Source organism: Eulemur rufifrons, chromosome 16, assembly GCF_041146395.1.
Source record: "Eulemur rufifrons isolate Redbay chromosome 16, OSU_ERuf_1, whole genome shotgun sequence".
Classification (NCBI taxonomy): domain Eukaryota; kingdom Metazoa; phylum Chordata; class Mammalia; order Primates; family Lemuridae; genus Eulemur; species Eulemur rufifrons.
This window is the reverse complement of record NC_090998.1, coordinates 14,414,846-14,439,275: the sequence shown is the minus strand read 5'-3', so window position 1 is coordinate 14,439,275 and position 24,430 is coordinate 14,414,846. Positions and strand designations below refer to the sequence as shown.

The following is a 24,430-nucleotide window of genomic DNA, read 5'->3' as shown; positions in this document are numbered from 1 at the left end:
GCCTAATGGACCACTACAATAAAACATGCAAGTAAATAGCGCAAACTCTGTATAGAAGCGGATGGTAACTCCTTAAATAGAACTTTTTACTGACCGGGAGCATCGTCATGCGATAAGTCAAATTACGTAAAAGTTCAAATTTGCCATACAAGAAGGTGTAGTTAATCAGAGCTAGATTAAATCTACCACTTAGCTCCTTGCTGGTGCCACAATCTATAAATGTCACCAGGTCATCACTGAAAATGGAATAATATGGGAAAATGTATATGACCCAGAACTCCTCTCAGAGACGGTGTAGGTATGTATATATTGCAATATATCACTTTTTTCCCAGCTTGCTTTCAGTTCTTTCTACATGGCCATCTTTATTACTTAGATTTTTTTGTCCATTGGTTTTAGGCTGATAAAATTCTCCTTCATAGACATTTGGAAATTGTGTTTTCTTCTAATTTATTATTTGATTTTTTTACATATATTACACTAATACATTTTTTATTAACTTTTAATTCCAAAGACTAGCCCATTATGCCAGGACCATTTATGGAGTAATAATTTCAATTATTATTGATGTGAGATTCTACATTTATTATTAAACAGAAGGATCTGCTTTTGGGACTGATTTTTCCCATGGATCCATCTACTCTTGCACTGTGCAAATCTGTTTAATATTGTGTTTTTATGGTGTTTTAATATGGGAGAGAGTCCCGTCATTCCTTTTTTTGAAAAAATAAGTAGTCTCACCTGCTTAGTCTTTCAGATACATTTTATGATTAATTTAGGAAGATGTGATAAGACGATGAGTTAACAGAAAAGGAGCTGACCATTTAGAACCATTCAACTTTCCATCCAGGAGGAAGGTTCATTTCTCCATTTGTTTATCTTAAGGTAGATACAACCTCACACCTTTTCTGGAAACTATGCCCTCATATAATGGTGTACGATAACTTCTAGAGATATTTTCCATTTTTTCAGGATAAGAAAGAGGCCTCTTGCTTAAATATCTGAATAGGGATATAGTTGATTATCTTCTGAATTTGAAGTCAGAAACTGGAGTTTTCATAAGATCTGAAAACCAGGAGCCAAAAAAAAAAAAAAAAAAAAAAAAGACAAATGTTTAATGAAAAATTCCTAGAAAAAAAAAGAAAATCCAAAGTCCAAATTTGTGTTTATCAAATTGCAGTTTGCAACCCATTAGTGGGTTTGTGGAATATTAAATAGATCCTCAACTAGCAATTTCCTTAAATGGAATTGGATTAGAAAATTTTCTAAGTATCATTTTGTGGAAATTTGTGTCTGTCACACGTGTCTCTGTGTTTGTGTGTGTGTGTGCGCGCGCTCTGGATGTGAATCAAAGATAAAAAGAAATTCCTGACGATGGTAGTTTATTCTACCAGGAGTTTCCAGTACATTTTTCTAAATTTAACAACATAAATGGTTATTTATATTCCTAATCCATTTTATAAAAATTTTCCATTTCCAAATTATATCTGTATGACTTGGGGGATAGGTTATTTTCATGGTTACTTTCTTGAGAGAAAAACATTTTCATTCCCTCACCCTACATTTCTGAGATTCCCCACATCCAGACTAAGAACCATAGTGCTAGAAGACATAGGACCCAAATTAATCAAGATGTTGATGACTAAAAAACATAATGTTCCGGGTCTATCATGGGTATAGATAAAGGACTCCATTTTTTCTTTCTTTTCTCCCAAGACTTTAATAGAAAAACAAAACTGCCAGGCACACAGGAAGTCATCTTAAGGTATGCATATTGAGTAACATAGAGTTCTTACTGGGCTCAAATCTAGATTTTTTACCCAAATAAACTCCAAAGAGCATGACTTTCTTTTTTCTCTAAATGGTACTGTAGGCCGGAAGTACAAACACAGGAAGTCTCCTATCAGGTTTATTTTATTCAATTTATGGTGTATTCTCACTACTTATTAATATTTTCAAACAATAAAATGGCGTTATTTTCTTCCTGACACTAACTCTAGCACAATAGAGACCATTCTAGATAACTTAAATTATAAGCTGTGCAAATGGAGAATCACAGAGATAGTCCTAACCGCACTGTCCCCTGTACAGTGCCCATCTTGTTCCCAAATAAAATTTTATCCGAAGACTCTTGAATATATTCCCGTATCAGGAGAAATTGTTTTAAAAGATTCTAATATTATATGTGTGTTGCTTTGGATGTCCCTTAGGTTTAGAAAATAAATAATTTGCCCTTAAAGAGATATAGTGATTTGAATATTTTTAATTAAGATAACCAAGTATATAACACAAAAAATAGCCCTGCAAATTCAGAGATTTTAATACTCTTCTAGCCCTTACTACCAATTTAACTCCAAATGTTACATAAGTCAGTCTGGCATTCAATGTGGTGTGTTCAACGTGGTGGCCAGGAGTTGGGGAAATTAAGGAACATTGGTAATCAAGAGCTAACCATTTCAAATTAGGGTCTATTTCAAACAAAAGTTATTAAATATCACCTGGAAAAATCATGTTTATTAATAACCAGATGCTTGATAAACATGAATATTTCCTAAGATTTCCCATCACCAAAAAATCTAATAACTTATGCATCAATGGATTATATTGTTACCCACATTCTCCATACACTGATTCCAAGTTTCATAAAAATAATTGTTTTAAAGAACCTGGAGAAGTACGCAATGGCTCACACATGTAATCCCAGCTACTCAGAAGGCTAATGTGGGAGGATCGTTTCAGCCCAGAAGGTTGAGGCTGCAGTGAGCTATGATCATGCCACTGCATTCCAGCCTGGGTGACCCTGTCTCAAAAAAAAAAAAAAAAAAAAAAAGGAAGAAACAATGGAAATTTATTTTGAGCAGGCGTGGTGGCTCACGCCTGTAATCTCAGCACTTTGGGAGGCTGAGGTAGGAGGACTGCTTGAGCCCAGGAGCTCAAGAGCAGCCTGGGTAACATGGCAAGATCTTGTCTCTACAAAAAATAAAGAAAGGAAGAACCTGGTGAGTTTTCTGAGGAATTCCCTAAATGGCATATTGCTACTTTGCTATGCATGAAGCAAAAGATTTTCTAGTCAGATCTACACAATTAGCAGATATTTTTCAAGACTTTAAGTGAAGATTTACTATTTTATTTTTCAGAGATCATATTTGAAATATGGCTCAGAGTGACTTCCTCTACCCAGACAACCCAAAGAGGCGACAGGAAGTAAACCGTCTTCACCAGCAGCTCCTTGACTGCTTATCTGACAGCTTCCATGCCACCAATAAATTGACTGGGGTTCTAAATATGCACTTGGGGTGCAGGCTGGCCTCCATTGAGATGAAAAGAGATGGGACCATCAAAGAAAACTGCGATATCATCATCCAAGCCATTACGGAAATCCAAAAGGAATTGCAAAAGGTTGATGAAGCACTAAAAGACAAACTAGAGCCAACACTTTACAGAAAACTTCAGGATATTAAGGAAAGGGAAACAGAGAAAATTGCAATAGTACAAAAGGTGATCTCGGTCATCCTAGGAGAAGCTACATCTGCAGCCAGTGCAGTGGCTGTTAAACTTGTAGGCTCAAATGTCACAATTGGCATAATTAACAAGTTGGTCAGTGTGTTAGCTCAAATTGGTGCTTCTCTCCTTGGTAGTATTGGAGTTGCTGTTCTTGGCCTGGGCATAGATATGATCTTCCGTGCCATCCTGGGAGCAGTAGAGAAAACGCAGCTTCAAGAAGCCATCAAAAGCTATGAGAAGCATCTGGTGGAGTTCCAGTCAGCCTCAGAAAAATATCATCATGCCATTACTGAGGTCTCCAATACAGTGAAACATCAAATGAAATGAACATTTTATCTGCCCCTGGAATATTTTTCTGCTTCCCTCTCAGTAACAGTGTTTGCTTCTTTGATTAGGCTCATTTTCCATACACTTCTAATGGGACTTCAATAGGGTAAACAATTTTGAAAGGGGAATTGAAGATGCCAAAAGTAGATGACTTTTGTGTTTAATACCAACAATAAATGCCTGGATCAGTTGGTGCTACCCCTGAGAGGTAAAAAATTACATCCCAGGATGTTTTCTGACCCTGATCTACCAGATCAACATTGGCATAAATGCCATGTAGACAAGCAAGTATAGGTGTTACCTTTTCCTTTTCTAATTTCCAGCCAAAATCCTTAAAATTTACACTGACTGCAGAGACTTTCATTTCTACCACTAGCTTCAAACATCGTTTAGTTCTCAGGGACATACTTAGCAAATTCTGCCTAGACACAATCCTTGGGCCTGCAAATGGAAATAAATACTACCGTATTTTTGACCATCAGATTAAATCCAATTTTCTGTAAACCGGAGGGGACTGAAAAATGGTTTGTAACAATTTGCTTTAATGATGAAATGAAGCAACGGATCTGTAAACTTCTACTAATTATACAATGTAATCTGGATGGATTTTAAAAAGACAAAAGTTAAAACTAAAAAGATAAAGGTTCTGTTTCTATAATTGCAATCAACTCTGACCAACTGTGATGGTTAAATATCACTCAAGTGATGTTTCTACACTCTAGAACATGTAAAAAACAAGCAAGGAAACCACAGCTATACATGCCTAAAATGTATTTAGGATCTAGTATAGAAAGTCACTACTCTTTAAGAATTTGTCATTTAAAGGAAAGTCATAATTTATTACATTATCAATTTTCAGAAAAAAGAGAATTTCATTTTCAATACTAGCAAAAAGGAAGCAGCTGTTCTTACATGAAGCATTAGGTAGTCCATTTCACTAATTACCTAATTTCAGAAAAATCCAGAGGGTGTGGAGGCCTAATGGTTCAGCTGAATCTCTGGAGAGGCAAGTGTTTTGTTTCCTAAATCCATCACCAATGAATAATTCCCAGCGGGGCTCTTTCAGCGCACACTTACAAAATTGTTAGTATGCTGTTGATGGGAAAATGTATTTGTTATAGTTGATTCTTGCATCCAAGTACAAGAAATAAAAACTGCTCAGCGTATCTCAAAAATTTTAATTACGTAGGTGAAAAATTTTAGCTAGATGAAAGACCTTAATTTTTCCAATGTACTCTTCACTTTTTTTCTCTTCTAGCATTGCTTTTTTAAGTTAGTTGCAAAACATAAAAATTTAGTTCACCTTCAAAATTAAATCTTATTTTCTTTATTACCGGTTTATAAGGTTTAACCTACAAGATCTTGTTATTGCTTTCTAAGACTCAAATTCAGTCTAAAATCAAATCAAGAATTTACTAAGACAAAGGTCAGTTTAGGTATGGGACCAATTTTATACCATTAAGGGCACACAAATATTCTGCTCAAAATTAATATCTATCCCAACCAATATATTTAAATATTTATATTTGATATTAAGAATGGGCCTATTTCAAACTGATTTTCCTATAAGGGATATATTCAGATTAAGATCACAAATAACCAAGAGTGTCCTTCAAGCGCAGAATGTTTAAAATATTTAAACTTACCTTTAAGGGGAAAAGATGGGGGAAGAGTCTTGGGGAAGGAGACAGAAGGTAAGGAAAATAAGAAGACTACAGATGAGTGAATAATTCTGTTAGTATAGTGACATCACAGAGGAGTTTTGTGTGTTGAAGACAAGTAGGGAATTGAGCCAATATTTATCGCCCTTACCACCCATAAATTTAAAACTGACTGCATATCCCTACATGTCTTCTTCAAAAAAATCACTCCTGTAAATTAGCAATTTGAGATTCTAATACGGGCCCTGACCTATTTCTTCGGTCTACAAATATTCTGTGTGTCTACGAACCACCATTAAATTTCCACAGGCACCAGGCGCCCACGTGGGGTAACTTGATGCTTGCAAAGCGCATTAAACTCAGTGGCAAGTGTTACACGGACACTTGTTTTCCAACGGAAACGCTCCCAAAGGATCGCACCCGCCTACGTCATAAGAAACGTGAAAATCCAAAACCTAACACAATTCCAGGGCAGAGAAACGATGCAAAACAGCTCTGTTATCTTCCGAACATACCGGTCCGGGACATCTAAAAGTTCTAAGTTCCCGGAAACCAGGTCAGAACGCCCCCAGCCGGAGAAGCAGGGCAGTCAGCCAATCAGAGAGCCGCTTTCTTCTTATTATTTCTATTGGACTAGATAAGTGTCAATCGACGTGGCGTCTTTACGCGTAATGAGGCGGGCTCTCAATACCCAACCAATTAGATACTGTATCGGAGCGGAAAAGACTCTGGTCCTGGAGTTCTTGGGTGCTCTCTATGGTTCCAGGGCCTAGCAACGCTGAGACCGCCGGAGGGGCTAGGAAGTGACGTAGGGATTGCGGAGGGGCGCGAGGTTTCAAGATGGCGGTGGCTGGCTAGTTGGCCGAGAGGCTGACTTGAAGGCCCTACAGAGTAAAAGAGGCTGGGAGTCGTCCCCTCCCTGCTTCTCACAGCTCTGGGAGCCCAGCAGAAGTGTGAGTGTACGGAATTGTTTTATTTCGCTTCTTCATCTCTCTCGTCCCTTCCCGGGCCTGCGCGGTTGCCTTGGGGACGACACCAGGCCTCTTTGCCCCGCTCTTCCTCTCCGCGGTTGAGGTCTCCGGGATCGCGGAGGGGGTATCTCTGAGCCTGGGGCGGCGCGGCTTCCAATGGTTATGCGACTGACTTCGCCCGGGTCGGTTAGGACCGCCTCCTATGCACGTTGGGTGGTAGCCTTGGGTTTGGGGTCTTGCACCTCGAGTCAGGGGCAACCGTCGTTATGGTTTCGGCAGTTGCTGCTGTTGCTTCTTTTCGCGTACCTGGACCCTGTCCCATTGAAGCTTCTTTGGCTATTTAGAGTTCCCCAACGGTTTTTTGGCTTCATTTTCCGCTCGCCTCTGCTTTTAGACAAAGAAGTAGTTTGTGTAGACTAGGGCTCCAGTGTCTTCTGTAAAATTCTCTGTGATTCGTATCTGTTCTGTGTTTCCGTTGTGAGAGAAGGGTCAAAATGTGAGCCTGAGGAAAATTGTGATAGGAAAGCACAAAAGACACAGGCAATCAAAGATACGAGAGCTTGTATTTGTACTGATTGCTTGTTCCCACCTTCTTTACCCCCTACTCCCTTCTCCTCCCCAAGCCCCAGTTTTTCTGAGAAGGAAGCACTTGACAGGGTAAAATACAATAACAGCCAGTGGAACAACTCTGAAACATATAGTAGAAATCGGGCCAGTTGGACACTTGGTGAAAGACACATTAATAAACTTGTCTGACAAAATCTTCTTAAAAGGGAGAAGGAAAGGTATAATTGTATGGTCTACCAAAAGATTTACTTTATAATCTTCCCTTCCCACCTTTTAAAAAGTGTCTACTTTGAAAAGGAAACAAATTTGTCAACCTTTATTATTGGAAAGATTCAAAAAGTTAAATCTCCTACCTTTGGAGTAAGAGGAAGACGTCATGTAATAATGTATTATGTTAATAGAAGTTTTAGGTTGCAAAATATTTTCCCTCAAACACAATTATTCCTTTTAGTTACCTCAAAAAGTACACATCAGGAGTTAAGTAAGTACTAGTAAGAAAAATATATCTTAATCTTAAAAGTTTGGGGGAGTTCTCAATATGTTTCTAATTTTGAATATTGGCATTTTTAGTTATGTTTTGAGCTCTTGAGATTCAGGAATTATATCTGAATCAGAATAAAATATGGTTAAATTAATGAGTTTTTACTGTCTCAGAGGTGTTGGGAATGTACAGCATACATGCCAAGTAAAACCACGGAGAGAGGCAAAGGTGGGCTACTTGTCTCTGAGCCCGTGTTGGTTACCTCCATTCCCTTTTTATTCATCTTTTACTCTGCATGTAAAGAAAGGGAGGATGTAGAAAAAGGACTAATGGCCTGTCCTGTTTATGGTTTGTGCCCTACTGTTAAAAGAGCATTTTTTAGTTGATTTTTTTCAGTTAACAGAGCCAGTGCTGTGATCCCATAAGAAAAAAATTAAATTGATGATTCGGTGATATTTAAAGTGTTCTTCATACCTGTTATGTTTCTAAAGAATAATAGAGATCTAATTGTTTGGTCAAGAAAGTAGAGGCCCTCTTTGAATACTAACGTCAAAACTAAGGAAAGAAGCCAGGCATGGTGGTGCACAACTGTAATCTCAGCTACTTGGGAGGCCAAGATGGGAGGATGGCTTGAGACCAACCTGAGCAACATAGTGAGACCCCATCTCAAAAAAAAAAAGACACGTAAGGAAAGAACAAGGTCTCACAAAATCAAGAATTAATGGAATGTTTCTTTTCAGAAGATTGGTAGAGACTCTGAAAAGGAAGAAATGTTATAAATATAAGAGATGTAAGCTATTTCTTCATCTTCCCAGGTTTTTTTTTTTTCTCTTAATGAACAAGTAAACCACACAGATTGTCAACATGGGACGGAGATCTACATCATCCACCAAGAGTGGAAAATTCATGAACCCTACAGACCAAGCTCGTAAGTGTCCATTAGTGTGGAATGATGAAGTAGAGGAATATTAAAAATTGCAAATAGTAGGGAAACTGTTTCATTATGCTTAATTATAAGATCAGTAGTGATAGGAAGAGTAAATTATGTAAAGTTATCCAGTGTTCTTGTGGGCACTTGATTAAACTTTAAACATGGAAAGAAATTAGTACTCTTATTTTTTAAGTTTGATTGACTTGAAAAGTGGAATTGGCTTAAAGCTTTCTTTTGTGTCTGGAATTTTGAACAAATTAGTTTTGTAAGCTCTTATTTAGTATTTTATTTTATCTTTTTCCTTCCGATTCATAGTTATTTTTGAAGAAACATAAAAATGTTTTGACATTTTTGGTTGTCTTGATTAGAGGATGCAATTAGCATCTAGTGCGTAGAGAGGCCAAGGATGCTGCTAAATATTATCTATATTAAGTTGGAGAAAATGCTAATATTTAAGATTTGGAAGTTTTATTATCTCTCCCTCTCTCCCTTTTAAGGAAAGGAAGCCCGGAAAAGAGAATTAAAGAAGGTATGATTTCAGAAGCATCCTTTGTAACTTTGAGTGGTCTTGGGCACATCTCGTGATTTGGGATTCATGGATTTCAAAATAACATTTCCAGTTATTTTCCAGAAAAGATGCTTTATGCTACTTATAAAAACTGTAGAATTTTCTAAGCCAAAAATTACCATACTTAGAAACTAAGCCAAAGTAACTTTGTAAATAGGTTTATAACAGGTTATAAGGGCATTGTTTATTTGACTGCCTTTCCTAGTGAATGAAAATATACTTTTAAACTTTTTTTTTTGCCGTTTGTTAAAACATAACTGCTTTAAAAGCTAATGAATTAGAGACTGGAAATAAATATGACACTAGATACTAATAGCTTTGTATATTCATTTTCCTGTTTAGTTAGCTATTAAGTTTGTGGCAAAATACTTCAAAATAAGAAAGGATTTACTTTATAGGATGGATGATGCTTTAACACATTGAGAACTTAGATATTTAATAATTTTCAATTGTTTTGTTTGTTTAGCATTAAATCCTGCAATACTTTATTCTAATATATAATTTTAGAATTTAGCTGCAACCTTTGTGGGTTTTTTTGTTTGTTTGTTTGTTTGTTTGTTTTTAAGAAACTTACAGTGTTTTTTGTTTAACTGCTAAAGATCTCACAGGGTTAAAAGAAATGCTTTCCTAAGAAAGCACATCTAATAATTAACATGTCTTTATTTTATTTACTAAAATCTAAACATTTTTGAGAGTAAGAAATTACATATCTTTGTTTCTGGTGGTTGATACAAGTTATCAGAAACCAGGGAGAAGTTCAAAGTTCAGCTTAAATAGATTCTTAAAGCAGATTAAAATAAAAACTCATGAGTGTCCAGCTTCTTGACATTCTGCTCTTTTATTTTTCCAAGAACAAAAAACAGCGCATGATGGTACGAGCTGCAGTTTTGAAGATGAAGGATCCCAAACAGATTATCCGGGACATGGAGAAATTGGATGAAATGGGTAAGAATTTACGTAAAGGTAAATATAACAGTCTGATATACACAGAGGCAGGCAGGTAATGAGTGAAGTGACATAGGCCTAAGAAAAACAGAACGGCATGATGGCATTTGACATTTGGATTTAGTTTTAGTGTCAGGGAGATAAAAATGAAGTGGTGGCAGGTTATTGCAAATTAGAGATCCCATATACTGGAATAAGAGGGAAGCCATTATTTGGCTTCAGCTAGTTATGATATACCAAAAGCCCAGTTTGGCCGGCTTGATTTTCTAGATAAGACTGAAATCTGGTTTATGAAGTCATAGTGGGTTTTTTGTTTGTCTTGATTTGTTTTTTAATGTTGGCAGCTACCATGTAAATCTATATATTAGGCACTATGAATATAAGGCAATTTTCTATTTTTCTAGTGAGGAGATCCAAAAAGTTATTTGACCATTTAGTAAAGATATAGAAGAAAACATCAAATATTTAAATTATATAAAATATCATACTAGGATTTGCCTACCTTTTTCACATTTCATGGAATAATTTTCTTCAGTTTCTTCATATGCATCTTCAGTATCACTCCATTATAAGTGCAGTCCATGAAATAGCTGCATGTTATCTTTCTTTGCATCCAAATGTTTGAGAATTATTGATGCTGCCAATGGAATTTTTATCCTAACCCACAAATACCCTTTCTCTTAATATTAGAACATCTAGACTATTTTGTCTTTTTTTATAGAAGTTTTCAAATATGCAAAAAACAGAATAGTCTAGTTAAATCCCATATTCTTTTCTCCTGTCAAGTTTTTGCCAGTTCTGTCATCTACCCTTTGCTACCTTTTTTTTTTTTTTTTTTTTTTGTATTTTAAAGTGATCTTTGCAAATTCAGTAGTTTTCCCCAAACAGAGTAGTAAGTACAGTGACATTCCTCAGTGGTGCATTAAATGGGATTCAAAAACACCGAGTCATGAGGCATTATGGTATTACAAGATTTCTGAAATAATGTGGAAGAGCCTGTGCAGCTAACCTGGACAAGAGTTCTGAGTCAGGCTACAGGATCCCAAATCTTTCCTACTTCAGCTGTAACTGATTCCATTTATTGCCTCCCATCTAAATACCAGCAGGGACAATTACTTTCCTTAGGGTATCAGAGAATCCTTTTTAAATGACCCAAAATTGTTATTTTCTTTAAAGGAGATTAATAGTAATAACTGAGGTTTATTTAACTTGCTATGCACCAGCTTTTTTCCACATATTATCATCTAATCCTCACAACAACTTTGTAGGGTAGGTGCACTCTCCCTATTTTACAGGTGAGGAAACTCAGGCACAGAGATTCTGTACTTTTCCTAAGGTCACTGCTATGTGATGGCAAAACTGGGATTAAAACTCAAGCATTCAACACTTTTATTAATCACACTAGGAATAGGGTGGTGTAGCAATATACCTTCAGATTTGAATAAATTACCAAGGTTTGATAGTTAATGGGATTTAAAGAAAAAGATAAACTTGTTACTCTTGAAGGAAAGGTGAGAAAGGGACACTGTTCATTAGGATTCTGGTTACAGTTTATGAAACTCAGTACAAGCTAGTTAAAGCAGAAAGAAGCATTGGTTCCCAATTGAGAAATCCCCGAGGGAAGCCAGCCTTGAAAACCCAGATGTCATCATCAGTACTGTCCATCTGTCTAATCTACTCTCTTTTGGCCACATTTAGCATACTGCTGACAAACTTCTTCTTGGAATAGAATGTGGAACATGCATATGGAATTAGTGGTAATTGGGAGACAAGGCCACGAGCAGCTCTAGATTTGTTTTATCCCTGCTTAACGTCTGTAAGAAAAAAAAAAATCTGAGAGCGTTTCTCTCCCAAATCTATGTTTAAGATCTCAGAGAAGGATCTGGTCCCAATTGAGATGAGCCAGTTGATCTCTGAGTCAGTCACTAAAAAGGAAGATGGGGGGATTAGATTGACCAAGCAGGCCTGGTGGTCTTATGCTAATTCCTCATGGGACAGAAGACCTCAACTTAAGCCCCATCTGATCAGTTGGGGAGAAAAAGGGTTATATGGTAGCCAGACAAGGAACATGGATTTGTCATAAAAATAATAGTTAAGTGGTAAGCCAAACACCACTAGATATTTTATTTGTAATCCCATTTTATCACCAGAGCTTTGTTATAAAATAATTGATTTCCCCGTTTTCCAGATGAGGAAGCTAAAGACGAGGGAATTCAAGTAAAATGCCCAAGATTTCAGAATTAAATGACAGAACTAGTATTGTATATAAATTCAGGTCTGTCTGAGGGAAACTTCCCTATGCTAGGTTTTCAGCATAGAGAAGTGAAAATTGATTTTTATTATAATGAAGATAAAAGTCAAGTACGTGACATTTTTGAGAAAAGAAAGTAAAATGAATGGCCATCTGAAAAAGGTAGAATTTTAATAAACTTAACAAATCTTTAATAAATAAATAAGTTCTTTGAATAAAATTAAAAAGAGTATGCTGGTGTCTGGATTCCTTTAAAAAAGTTTTAGTATATGAGGAGGTTTTTGTTGAATTTTGTAGCCTATTGATACCTAAATAAAGTGACCTTTTATATTTAATTCTGTAATCTGCTTTTTCTCTCAGAATTTAACCCAGTGCAACAGCCACAGTTAAATGAGAAAGTACTGAAAGACAAGCGTAAAAAGCTGCGTGAAACCTTTGAACGTATTCTACGACTGTATGAAAAAGAGAATCCTGATATTTACAAAGAACTGAGAAAGCTAGAAGTAGAATATGAACAGAAGAGGGCTCAACTTAGCCAATATTTTGATGCTGTCAAGGTAATCAAGTTTCTTTTGAGAGAGAAACTAAAGTGGTGTACAGATTGAGTATCCTTTATATGAAATGCTTAGCACCAGAAGTGTTTTGGATTTGTGATTTTTTTCACATTTTGGAATATTTGCTTATACCTAATGAGATACCTTGGGGATGAAACCCAAGTCTAAACATGAAATTTATTTATGTTTCATATACGAATAGCCTGATGGTAATTTTATACAATAAATAATTTTTTGCATGAAACAAAATTTTGACTGCGATCTATGACATGGAATTTTTCCATTTGTGGCATCATTTTGGTGCTCAAAGTTTCGGATTTTGGAGCATTTCAGATTTGCAAATTAGGGCTATCCAACCCTGTACTTACATTTGCTCTTAAAAGTTAATGGGAAAATTGATCACATTGAACCTCTTCCTCATGCCAATTTCTTGTAAAACTAAACATATACTTAGCCCATGAGCCAGCTAGCCTCTGTGATTACACAGGGTAAATTAATTCATCTACCAACCCAGTAATAATAGCCAAAAACTGGAAACAGCCCAGGTGCCCATTAATAGGATAATGGGTAATCAGAGTGTATGTATTTCTATAATAGGTACTACTCAGTGATACTACTACTCAGCAATAAAAATGAATTATCTACTAATCCTCAAAACAATATGGAATAAAAAAAAAGAAAGAAAAAACATGGATAAATCTTGAAAACACACTAAGCTTTCATAGTTATAATTCCATTTTTATAAAGCTCTAGAACAGGCAAAACTAATGTGTGCAGGGAAGAAAATTGTAGCAGTGGTTACCTTGGGATGGTGTTAGGAATTGATTGGGAAGGAGTGTGAGGCATATGCATTTGTCAGAACTCATTGAATTTGTACATTTCATTATAAATATTACCTCAAAATAAAAGTGGAAAAAAAATCAAATGATGTAATTTTTATAAAGTAGGTATTATGGTTTCCATTTTATAGGTAAGGACACTTAAAGTAACTCACTTAGTGTCCTATTAGCTAATACAATAAAATTCAACACAAGCAGGCTGATTGTAGAGCCCAAGCTCTACCACTGGATATATACTATTTGTTAATTGGTATGTATTATTCTTCTATTACCCAGAATATTAAATAGGGTAGCTTTGGTGCCAGATAGTTTTGTACTATTTGTTAATTGATAAGTAGTATTCTTCTATCACTCAGAATATTAAATAGGGTAGCTTTGGTGCTAGATACTTTTTAACAGTAGGATTTCTGTAAACAGCAGCTATTTCAAATTATATCCAGAAAGAATCAGCTGATAATAACAGAGGGAAACAGTTGCATTTCGGTTTTTATAAAGACAGAGATTTCTTTCAGTTCTTTAATAGTCTTTGGAAGTATTGAGACATTCTAGCCTAGTTTTTTTGTGATATTTATGTTAGTTGGAAAGGAAATCCAAGTTATGAAACAGCTGGCATGTCATTTTTAGTTTTGAGTAGGTAGATTACTTTTTTATTGTACTACTGAAAGGTTCTCTCTGTTTCAGAATGCTCAGCATGTGGAAGTGGAGAGTATTCCTTTGCCAGATATGCCACATGCTCCTTCGAACATTTTGATCCAGGACATTCCACTTCCTGGTGCCCAGCCACCCTCCATCCTTAAGAAAACCTCAGCCTATGGGTAAGGAAGCAGTGTCATCATCAGAGAGCATTTATTAAAAGCACATACTGACTATTCAGTGCCAAAATGAATGCAGTGGGAAATAAAAGACAATGTGGATGTAAGCAGTGTGACATTTAATTAAATATGAAATAAATCCCTTGAAAGTTGTTTAGAAGAGGAATTAAATATTTCATTACTGTTAAGTGATCACCGTGAAATATTTTTTACAGACCTCCAACTCGGGCAGTTTCTATCCTTCCTCTTCTTGGACATGGTGTTCCACGTTTGCCCCCAGGCAGAAAACCTCCTGGCCCTCCCCCTGGTCCACCACCTCCTCAAGTTTTGCAGATGTATGGCCGTAAAGTGGGCTTTGCCCTAGATCTTCCTTCTCGTAGGCGAGATGAAGACATGTTATATAGTCCTGAACTTGGTAAGCAGTGACTATTCTGCTCTTACAACCTTTTCACTATCATTTTTTATGTTGGCCCTATTTAACATATTGTTTACCATCCTCAGAACTTGGGAAATAAATGAGGGTATTATATACATACTAATGTACATACAGATAGATAAATCATGGGATCTACTCCAGTAAAATCATCATGTATAAGGGAAGTGTAGGAATGTTTATTGTGTTTTAAATTAGGTTTTTCTTAGAGATGTCACTGTCTTACTACCAGTCCCTTAAGACTTGTATACTGGTTTCCCTTTCAACTTTTTGGTCATCAGACTGGAGTGTCATTGAATATGTTCACTGTGACTGTGCGTATACATACACATTATTGCCAAATGAAAGTATTGTCAGACTGTGAAAAGCTGTATATGGGATTTTTTTAACCAATTAAGTTGTTATATTTTGAGTTAAATAGCAAAATTTTCTGTGTTTCTGGGTACCATGTAGTGGAGGATCCAGTGTTGTTACTTGTTCCATGATCCCTCCCCATTTCCAGCTCAGCGGGGTCATGATGATGATATTTCCAGCACCAGTGAAGATGATGGCTATCCTGAGGACATGGATCAAGATAAGCATGATGACAGTACTGATGACAGTGACACTGACAGATCAGATGGAGAAAGTGAGGGGGATGAATTTGTACACCGTGATGATAATGAAAGAGACAACAATGAAGAAAAAAAGTCAGGTATGTGCAGATAAATAGTATTAAATTTTTTAAATTTATAAATCTTAAATTGCATAGCATATGCTTACCACTAGTTGGCACTCCATTGCTATCATTAACATGGCTATCTCTTCCTGCACTTCTGGGTAGCAATCATATCTAGTACTTTATAGTGTGTACTATATAGGAAACATTTACTGAATTTTGTTGATCCCAATCTACCCCACTCCCTTTCTCCCACTTAGGTCTAAGTGTACGATTTGCAGATATGCCTGGAAAATCAAGGAAGAAAAAGAAGAACATGAAGGAGCTGACTCCTCTTCAAGCGATGATGCTTCGTATGGCAGGTAAGGCAGGGAAAAATAGTGAATCACCTCTTGGTATTCTCTTATGCCAGTTGCTTTACGTACCTTTTTCCATTTAGTATCTCAGCAACCCTACAGTAAATAATAAGCCCTTGTTTTACAAAACTTAAGGTTTGGAGCCATTATGTAGGCTGCCCAAAGTTACATAGCTAGTACATGGTTGAGCTGTCATTTAGATCCTGGTCTTTCTTATTCTAAAGCCTGGTCCATTCCACTGTGCTGCACTAGCATAGGTGAAGAGAATACTATTTTATTCTTCCACATCTGAGTATTTTATTGAAGAAGACTACTTGGTGGTTAAGATACATATATTGAGCATGTGTCTTAAGTCATTTCTGTTCTCCAAGCTGTAAAAAACTGAATCAGCTCCATTAACCTGGTTTAAAATTCATTGCAGGTCAAGAAATCCCTGAGGAGGGACGGGAAGTAGAGGAATTTTCAGAGGACGATGATGAAGATGATTCTGATGACTCTGAAGCAGAAAAGCAATCACAAAAACAGCATAAAGAGGAAGCTCATTCTGATGGCACATCTGCTTCTTCACAGCAGCAGGCTCCCCCACAGTCTGTTCCTCCTTCTCAGATACAAGCACCTCCCATGCCAGGACCACCTCCTCTTGGACCACCACCTGCTCCACCTTTACGGCCTCCTGGACCACCTACAGGCCTTCCTCCTGGACCACCTCCAGGTAAGCATTTACATGATGTGAATAAATAAAGTTTAAATGAGGTTAGAGTGAAGTCATTCCAAAAAATATCATTAGTATTGATGTTTCTTGTGTCTTCATAGTGGAATTCTCTATGATCTCAAGGATTCTCAAAGAATAAGTGAAACTTGTTGATTCCTAAGGCATTGTTTGCAACTTACAGTTCTAACAGCTACCTGTTTTTCTCCAGGTTTTTTTTCCCCCTTTTTTAGGGTTCTTATTTCTGGTTATAGCAGGCAGAAACTTGCACATATACCTGATACTTTCTTTAGTGTTACTTTTTAATGTGACAGGTTGGCCCAGTTCTAAATTGGTAGCTGATGGGACTAGGGCACAGTTAATACTATCTTGTGTTCATCTTAGGTTAGGAATTATTGACTGTCAGCGTAATCTTCATAGTTTTTTTAATTAAAATTACCCTGTTGACCTGAAAAAATACATATTTTATGTATATATATATAGTTTTTTTAGTTATAGTTCTTTTATAGAGACAAAGCTGATGAGTCTATTTATCAAGTATTCAACTTGAAAGTATAAAAGGTTTATTTATAATTTGAAACATCATAAAAGAACTTTTCAGCTATTTATCATTTTAATCCTTCATCCTACAGTCAGCCAATTAAGTTTTCTTCAGTTGAGCTAATACTTTTCTGATTAGTGCAAAGTGAAATTATCTATCTTACATCATTCTCAGGGGTCCTTATCTATATCTTAATGAGTTTCAGGGGGTCCTTAAAGCATTGGGCTTTATATTCCATTTTCAGCTTATACTGGAACCATTTATGAATTCTTAATTACCTTTGTATATTTCCAGCCCCTCAGAGCTGTGATTAAGCATGCTTTCTGTTGGTGCTGGGAATAAAAATAAATGATCCATAACAAATCCAGTACCGTTTTTCTGGTGCTCAAGTATTTGTTGAATGACTTCTATTTGTATGCATGTTTCATTAAGCTTTTGAAGTTAATTCTGATTACAGGTCAAAGTGATAAGTCAAACCACATTTGAGTTCCCTTTATACCATAATTATTGCTTAATGTTTTATTTGTTTGACATTAATCTACCATTTTTCTCTTTTCAGGAGCTCCTCCATTCCTGAGACCACCTGGAATGCCAGGACTCCGAGGGCCTTTACCCCGACTTTTACCTCCAGGACCACCACCAGGCCGACCCCCTGGCCCTCCGCCAGGTCCACCTCCAGGTCTGCCTCCTGGCCCTCCTCCTCGGGGACCTCCACCAAGGCTACCTCCCCCTGCACCTCCAGGTGAAGCTTTCAATTTCTGTAACAAAAACTTAAGCCTACTACATGTTTCATTTGATGTAAGACATTGTCAGATTTTAATATTCTGAAATCCAGAGGTGTCTTACAATTGGTGGTGGTTTTTAATTGCTGTTGGCTTTGATTAAAGTAGTTTTTCCAGTTGATATTTGCATTTGATTCTGCCTGTCACTTGAAGTACTTCTCTTAGCAGAGAACCTATTTGATTAAATTCTCTATTTGAGATTTTTTGTTTTAGTTGTAATTATGAAAATGTTCCATGCATCTGTATGAGTACCAACCTAAAGTTTAAAATCGCAGGGGAGATTTTTTTCTCCCTCTACCCAGCATCAGGGTTAGACATGCAGATTTTCTGTGGGCTTGTTTAATGTGGCAGATATATTTCTGGTTTACTATATTGAATGTCCCAGTTTGATATGAAGGTCTGCTTTTAAGTGCCCCAGCTTGGGCTTTTTCTTTCCTGCCTTAGTGGTACATGGAATAATTATGTGTTTATATAATCATTAGCCTCTTGGATTTGATGAAGTATAGTGCTTTAAATTTAATTTAAAAGTGGCATTTGAAGAATTTCAAATCTGCAGTTCTTGGCATATGAAGATTGTATGTCTCAGCTATCAATAGGACATGAATTCTTTTCTAGCAATGATGACAGATTGTGATTAATTACATTCTTTCATTCCATGTGCATTTAATGACCAAGGTTAAACTCTTATTTCCTACCCACTGAGTTACTTTTTTTTTGCAGAGGAGCTGGTATGGAAATAAGTAGATAATACATGGAGATCAACCTCCTGACCTTGACCTTAATAATATCTGCACTATACAGCTAGACTAGAATCTTAGACTATCAGAGTTGAAACAGTATTTGAAACTGGTGGGTGTTGTCAATTTTACTTTATAAAGTAGGACATTATTTAGAGAAGAAAATCCCATATTACTGTAAGTACAGGAATACAGGCTGAAGGCGAATACTGTTTTATATTCCTTACTACCAGAATATATTTCCAAGTTTCAAATAGCCAACAGCATGAGTCCAACTTATTTTCTGTAAATTGTTATCCATTTTTTAAAAATTGTCAACCTGTATTTCAACAACCTTAATACTAGTTAAATTTTATTGGTTCTTGTGGTGTTCATTCTGTCTGTTTTTGTCATCATTTAGGTATCCCTCCACCCCGTCCCGGCATGATGCGCCCACCTTTGGTGCCTCCACTTGGACCTGCCCCCCCTGGGCTTTTCCCACCAGCTCCCTTGCCGAACCCTGGGGTTTTAAGTGCCCCGCCCAACTTGATTCAGCGACCCAAGGCGGATGATACAAGTGCAGCCACCATTGAGAAGAAAGCCACAGCAACCATCAGTGCCAAGCCACAGATCACTAATCCCAAGGCAGAGATTACTCGATTTGTGCCCACTGCGCTGAGAGTACGTCGGGAGAATAAAGGGGCTACCGCTGCTCCCCAAAGAAAGTCAGAGGATGATTCTGCTGTGCCTCTTGCCAAAGCAGCCCCCAAATCTGGTCCTTCTGTTCCTGTCTCAGTACAAACTAAGGATGATGTGTATGAAGCTTTCATGAAAGAGATGGAAGGGCTACTGTGACAGCTTTTGATGCCAGAACAGGCTTCTGTTACAACAGTAGCCCATGAAGAAAGATGCTTTTATTAAACTTAGATGAAAGAGCTGCTTCCACTGTCAGGGTATTTTCTAATTTCAGTTGAAGGAATATCCGAAAGTTTAGCCTTGTTCAGAATTTACTGCATTAAGAGAGAATATTTCATTGAGAATAGATTGGTTATTAAAGCTGTGCTGCTAACATCCATTCCCTTTCACACCACCATTTTCATCCCAATTCTTCTCCTTCTCCAGTTCTTTGGAAGTTTGTGATCAGGGGGATCTGAGTTCCTTACTTGTTTTGACTCTCGTGTGCTGTAGGCACTGGAGTATAGATTTCTGAAAAACCAGTTTATTTCATCTTGCCTTTTGTGTTTGAGTTATTTTTAATATTTTCCTGTAAATATTTTGTAATATTTTACTTGTAGTGAAATGGATCACAATGTCATTTCCTATTAATACAAAGCAGGATATGTGGGAAGAAAATGTACAATTCTTTGATTAAAATTATTTCCCACTGACCTGAACTTCGAGTGTTTCATGGAAAAAACAAATAAATGTTCTACACCAAGATACTCTGTGTTACTGATAATGTGTGAACATGATACCTGTTTTATGAGCAGAAAAAAAGCAAGTATTTAAAACTTAGGTTTTAAGGGATTATTTCTGGTACAGAATGAGAATCTTAACTGAAAACTTGGTAAAAACTAAGTTTTAATTTTAAGGGATAAAAAGGAATAATTTTTTCCTTTAAGATTATTATATTGGCTTTAGAGAAATTGAGAGATATTACAAATAGTATGACTCAGCTTTTTTTGCTTAGAAGGTAGTCTTATCCTCAGTGATTACTTATTTCTTACAGAGCTTAGTGAACTGATACTAATTGAATGACAAGGCCATTTTAAGCCATTTCTAAACTATTAAAGAATCAGAAAAGGTTAACTTTTTTTTTAATAGGTGGGTTTTATATGCTTTTATATTAAAATATTAATGCTTAACACTATTTGCATTGATTTTTTTTTTTAATCTAGCTCCTACAGAAAATATCATTTTCTTTACAAAGTACTTTAATAACTAACTCATCCACCCAGTAACCCGGGGAGATGACTTTTCACAGAAATTTTCCTGATTTTACACTTGAGAGTATTAAAACTTAAAAAGGACTCATTTATCTGGTAGCCCAAAATGTATATTTTATACACACAGATACACACACAATGTATGCATTGTGTTTAGGCTAAGCACACCTTTTCAGTGTATATTAAATGCCTTTCATGAGAATCTCATACCATCAAAAATTGGTGATATTCTAAAATGTGGTGCAGTAATTCAAGGCTTTTATTTTCTCATAGTTTATTTCTTTGGTGAATTTTTAAGGTTTTTATTCTGAGATCTTTTGTGTATCTGGCTTTGCTTGGAAGTTGTTTATTTACTCTAAGATTAAAACAAATCCTGCTAAGACACTAAATAGATCATTTTGAGTTTGTTTTTTAGTGTATAGTTCAGCAGGTGAATTGAATCTTTGATCAGCTAGATGCAAGGATTGAACACAATTACCTCATCCTTGGATCAATATTGTAATTAACAGCGTCAGCATAAATAGTTACTTTTCAGTATTTGGACTGCAATATTTTTAATGGTTTTTCTTGAAATTTATATTCTTTCTGGGCGAGATTTCTGGTTCATGTTAATGAAAGGAAGCTATTGACAATTTATCATAAAGTCATTTCCTAATATTGCTAGTTTTATTTTCTGAAAATTAGTGGTAAAGTCTGACACATTTAATACATCAGCCGCAGCTTCAGAAAAGGGGAATCAACAATTATGATTCTGGGTAGACATTTGTTGTCATGATTTATGTCATGGTATCAAAAATGGTTAGATCACAGCTGTGAAATATAAGTCAGATGCAAATCTTCAATCAGATACATAGATAGGCATGGTACTGCTTCTTTATGAAAGTGTCACTTTATTACACAGCAATTGCCCCTTAAAATCATTTTGAAATTCCTTTTTCTCTTTCCTGAACTTTAAGGTGCTATAAAATGTGAATAAAGGATGACCACAATAATACTTTGCCATGGCATGGAATCAGCATAGAGTTCCAGATGTTATCCAAGATTCTGTTTAGTTTCAATTCTCATTTTGTATATTCTAGTTTGTGCTTTCTATTAAAATATCTCCTTACATATAGCTGAGGAAGGTTATTTTTTAAATTATTTTTTATTGCATTCAAGTAATTCTTCAAGACCACAGAAAATGCCACAATCACCACTCCATGTAGAACTGCACAGCTTGTGTTTTATCCCTAACTCAAACTGGAGCAGGTCTAATGTCTGAAATTGTTCTTCAGCCAGAAATAGCTTGGAGGACAGACCTTACTGCAGGACTCCTGGGGCTCAAAGCTGTCTGCCCCGCAGAGCTACACATAATTTCTACATATCCATGTCCTTGGTTCAAGAAGGTATGAATGAATTACTGGAAAAAAGTTTTACATCTGTAAAAATAAGAGCTTTTGGCAAAGGCTTGAACTGGAATTTCAGTGAGGCTGAAATAACTGCCTCCTTGCTTCAGTTTTCTAAGAGGGCCTTGTGTTAATAGTTTGGCTACGAAGGAGAGAGAGGACAGGGCAGGTGGCTATGGACTGGGAGAATGAAGAAGTTTTGTTTAATTGGCAAACTCATTTTGCACAGGGCAAAATAGCCAGTAGGGAGAGGTGAGAATGAGGGGGTAATTGGTGGAATGTGGTACCTGAGTATTCTGAGGGGCATCAGAGTCAGAGCATAAAGTTTGCTTATTCCACAGAGTTACTGAGAGTCTACTGTGAGCTAGGTGCTGGGAATACAGTGATGAGCAAAATCACATAAGGTCCCTAACCTCACGGACCCTAGGGAAATTCAAGGAATAAACTTCAATGTCTCCCTCTTGCATGGTGTTTGGACACTGCCACCACTTGCCTTGAGGTGTCTGTCTATTTCCATTGCTCAACCGCTCTTCTGGGTGTCATATTATTTCATTAGCTACTGAGCAAGAGAAAAGCAGCCCATGACAGAGCAACAGGCCTGGACTATGAGCTAGGTCCTGGTGTTGCTAGGAGTTGGCCTGACACAGCCACACCAGGGTGATCTCTTGAACATAAACACTGACTGACTGAAAAATCAAAACAAAAGCAAGACCACTCTGTAATCATGTGTGAACACAAACATAAACATGAGCATTGTTCAAACCACAAAAATAACTGAAGAGCCCCCTGTCCCTGCTAATAAGCACTAGCATATTTACCAATTACAGCTTTAGCTTTACTTTCTCCCACACATTACAGCATTCCTTACACCCTACTTCCTGACACCATGCAGTCCTGAGCAAATGCCCGAAACCAACCAACATAACCCCAATTTCATAATAAATCCTAACACCCTCTTACTGAGACATCCCACACTTTTCCAGGGTGTGTACTTTCTCTGGGTGCAAAGAGCAATAAACCCAACTTGTTCAACTACACATGTGTTTCTGGTGGTCTTTGGCTGGGGGACATAGGCAAAAATACAGGTTCAGCTAAAGAGCTCATTGCTTGGAACATGACTCTAAACTCAGTAATAGTGTGCACATCTCAGACCTCTTGTGACTTTTTTGTTGTTGTTGTTGTTGTTTTTAACTTTTGTTTTCGTCGTCTTTTTTTTTTTTTTCTTTTTATTGTGCCCAGGCCTAGGGATGGAGTCCAATCCAGGGGATGTTTTCTCATACTTGTTTGTTGTTGTTGTTTTTTTATCTACACTTCTTGAAGAGTTCTTAACCCCTTGTGATTTTATCTGTCTGAGGTACCACCTGCTCAAGGCTAAGGGCTAAGTTCATAATGAATTGAGTTCCTATATTTTGTTGAAGCACTCAGTGTTGACTTTTTTCTGTCTCCCTAGGAAGATCTCTTGGAACTTTTTTGATTATCTCATCAGATTTATATTCTTTCATTTTTAGTCTTCTATACTCTGCTTCTACTGCTTTTTAACTTGCTTAATATTTAATGTTGTCTGTAGGGTAAGGGATGGACATAGGTCCGATAAATCTGTTTGCAAATGACCTCTAAGGGATGAGGAGTTCCGAAGGTCTCCAGACAGTGACTTTAGAACAAATTTTTTCTCCAGGTCACCATTTCCAAACCTGATAAAGACTCATTCCTCAGTCTTGTCCAAGTGCTCCTGAGAACTGGTCTATTTAGTGTTGTCTTTCTGGACCCATGACGGGCCCTTGGTCAAACTCTGGGGGTTAGAAGTTACACATCTTTACAGACCATTGCATTTCTCCTAGTCTTCACAATCTAAAACTTCACCTCTTTCGGGCCAAACGCATGCTTCTTTCATGTTGTCTCAGTACAAAGCTAATCTGTACACTTGCACTCTAATAAGCACAATTTCATAAGGGGTATTTTAGAATGGTAGTGACCACTTGAGCTTTTGACATGAAAAAGATAATTCATTGGAGAAGTACTTTAAAACAGAAATCAAATAAACCCTCAGGAGTAGATTGCTTATCTTGTTTGTTGAAAAGAAAGATAATTTTGTTGAACGTAGGGCTCATCCCTCCTTCAATTCCATACTGTGGGGTTAAGTAGGGCTTTCAATGGCATGGCTGGATACAATTATCAAGGATCCAGTTACTGTCCAAACAAGCTGCCATTCTCTCTCATGTGTGTATATGATAAAATCTGATTTTCAACATGTAAACTTTCTTTCCTTTCCTTGTAGAGAAAACAAAAACAAAGCCTCACGTCTTCAAGATATCCTTGTCTAGTTCCACTGCTGAGAAACTCCTGTCCCACGTGTCACCTTATTTCTTTAGCTACTGAGCAAGAGAAAAGCAGCCCATGACAGAGTATGGCTGTCTGTGTGTCTCTCTCTCTTCTTGTAGGGAAAACAAAATAAAGCTTTGCAGTGATAATTTCATGTCTGCCCGAAGCCAGCTT

At 36.8% G+C, this 24,430-nt stretch overlaps 2 protein-coding genes across 2 annotated transcripts; both read left to right on the top strand.

The window, feature by feature from the left end:
• The first annotated feature begins 3,153 nt into the window (after window positions 1-3,153).
• Window positions 3,154-3,831, top strand: SMCO3 (single-pass membrane protein with coiled-coil domains 3). The gene has a single exon (XM_069491831.1). It carries the CDS (start codon window positions 3,154-3,156, stop codon window positions 3,829-3,831), a length of 678 nt encoding a protein of 225 aa, XP_069347932.1.
• A 2,519-nt stretch (window positions 3,832-6,350) lies between these two features.
• Window positions 6,351-20,018, top strand: WBP11 (WW domain binding protein 11). Its single transcript, XM_069489610.1, has 12 exons — window positions 6,351-6,445; window positions 8,327-8,439; window positions 8,940-8,971; window positions 9,862-9,955; window positions 12,567-12,763; window positions 14,281-14,414; window positions 14,627-14,826; window positions 15,347-15,538; window positions 15,763-15,864; window positions 16,280-16,570; window positions 17,668-17,850; window positions 19,028-20,018. Exons 2-12 carry the CDS (start codon window positions 8,376-8,378, stop codon window positions 19,459-19,461), a joined length of 1,923 nt encoding a protein of 640 aa, XP_069345711.1. The 5' UTR covers window positions 6,351-6,445; window positions 8,327-8,375; the 3' UTR covers window positions 19,462-20,018.
• The last annotated feature ends 4,412 nt before the right edge of the window (window positions 20,019-24,430 follow it).

What these genes read in the sequence shown, in the direction of transcription:
- SMCO3 (XM_069491831.1), top strand. Translation starts at nt 3,154, where the DNA reads ATGGCTCAGAGTGACTTCCTCTACCCAGACAACCCAAAGAGGCGACAG.
- WBP11 (XM_069489610.1), top strand. Translation starts at nt 8,376, where the DNA reads ATGGGACGGAGATCTACATCATCCACCAAGAGTGGAAAATTCATGAAC. An exon ending in CAATGAAGAAAAAAAGTCAG is followed by an intron (nt 15,539 to 15,762) that starts GTATGTGCAGAT and finishes TCTCCCACTTAG; the next exon opens with GTCTAAGTGTACGATTTGCA. An exon ending in TCCTCCTGGACCACCTCCAG is followed by an intron (nt 16,571 to 17,667) that starts GTAAGCATTTAC and finishes TTCTCTTTTCAG; the next exon opens with GAGCTCCTCCATTCCTGAGA.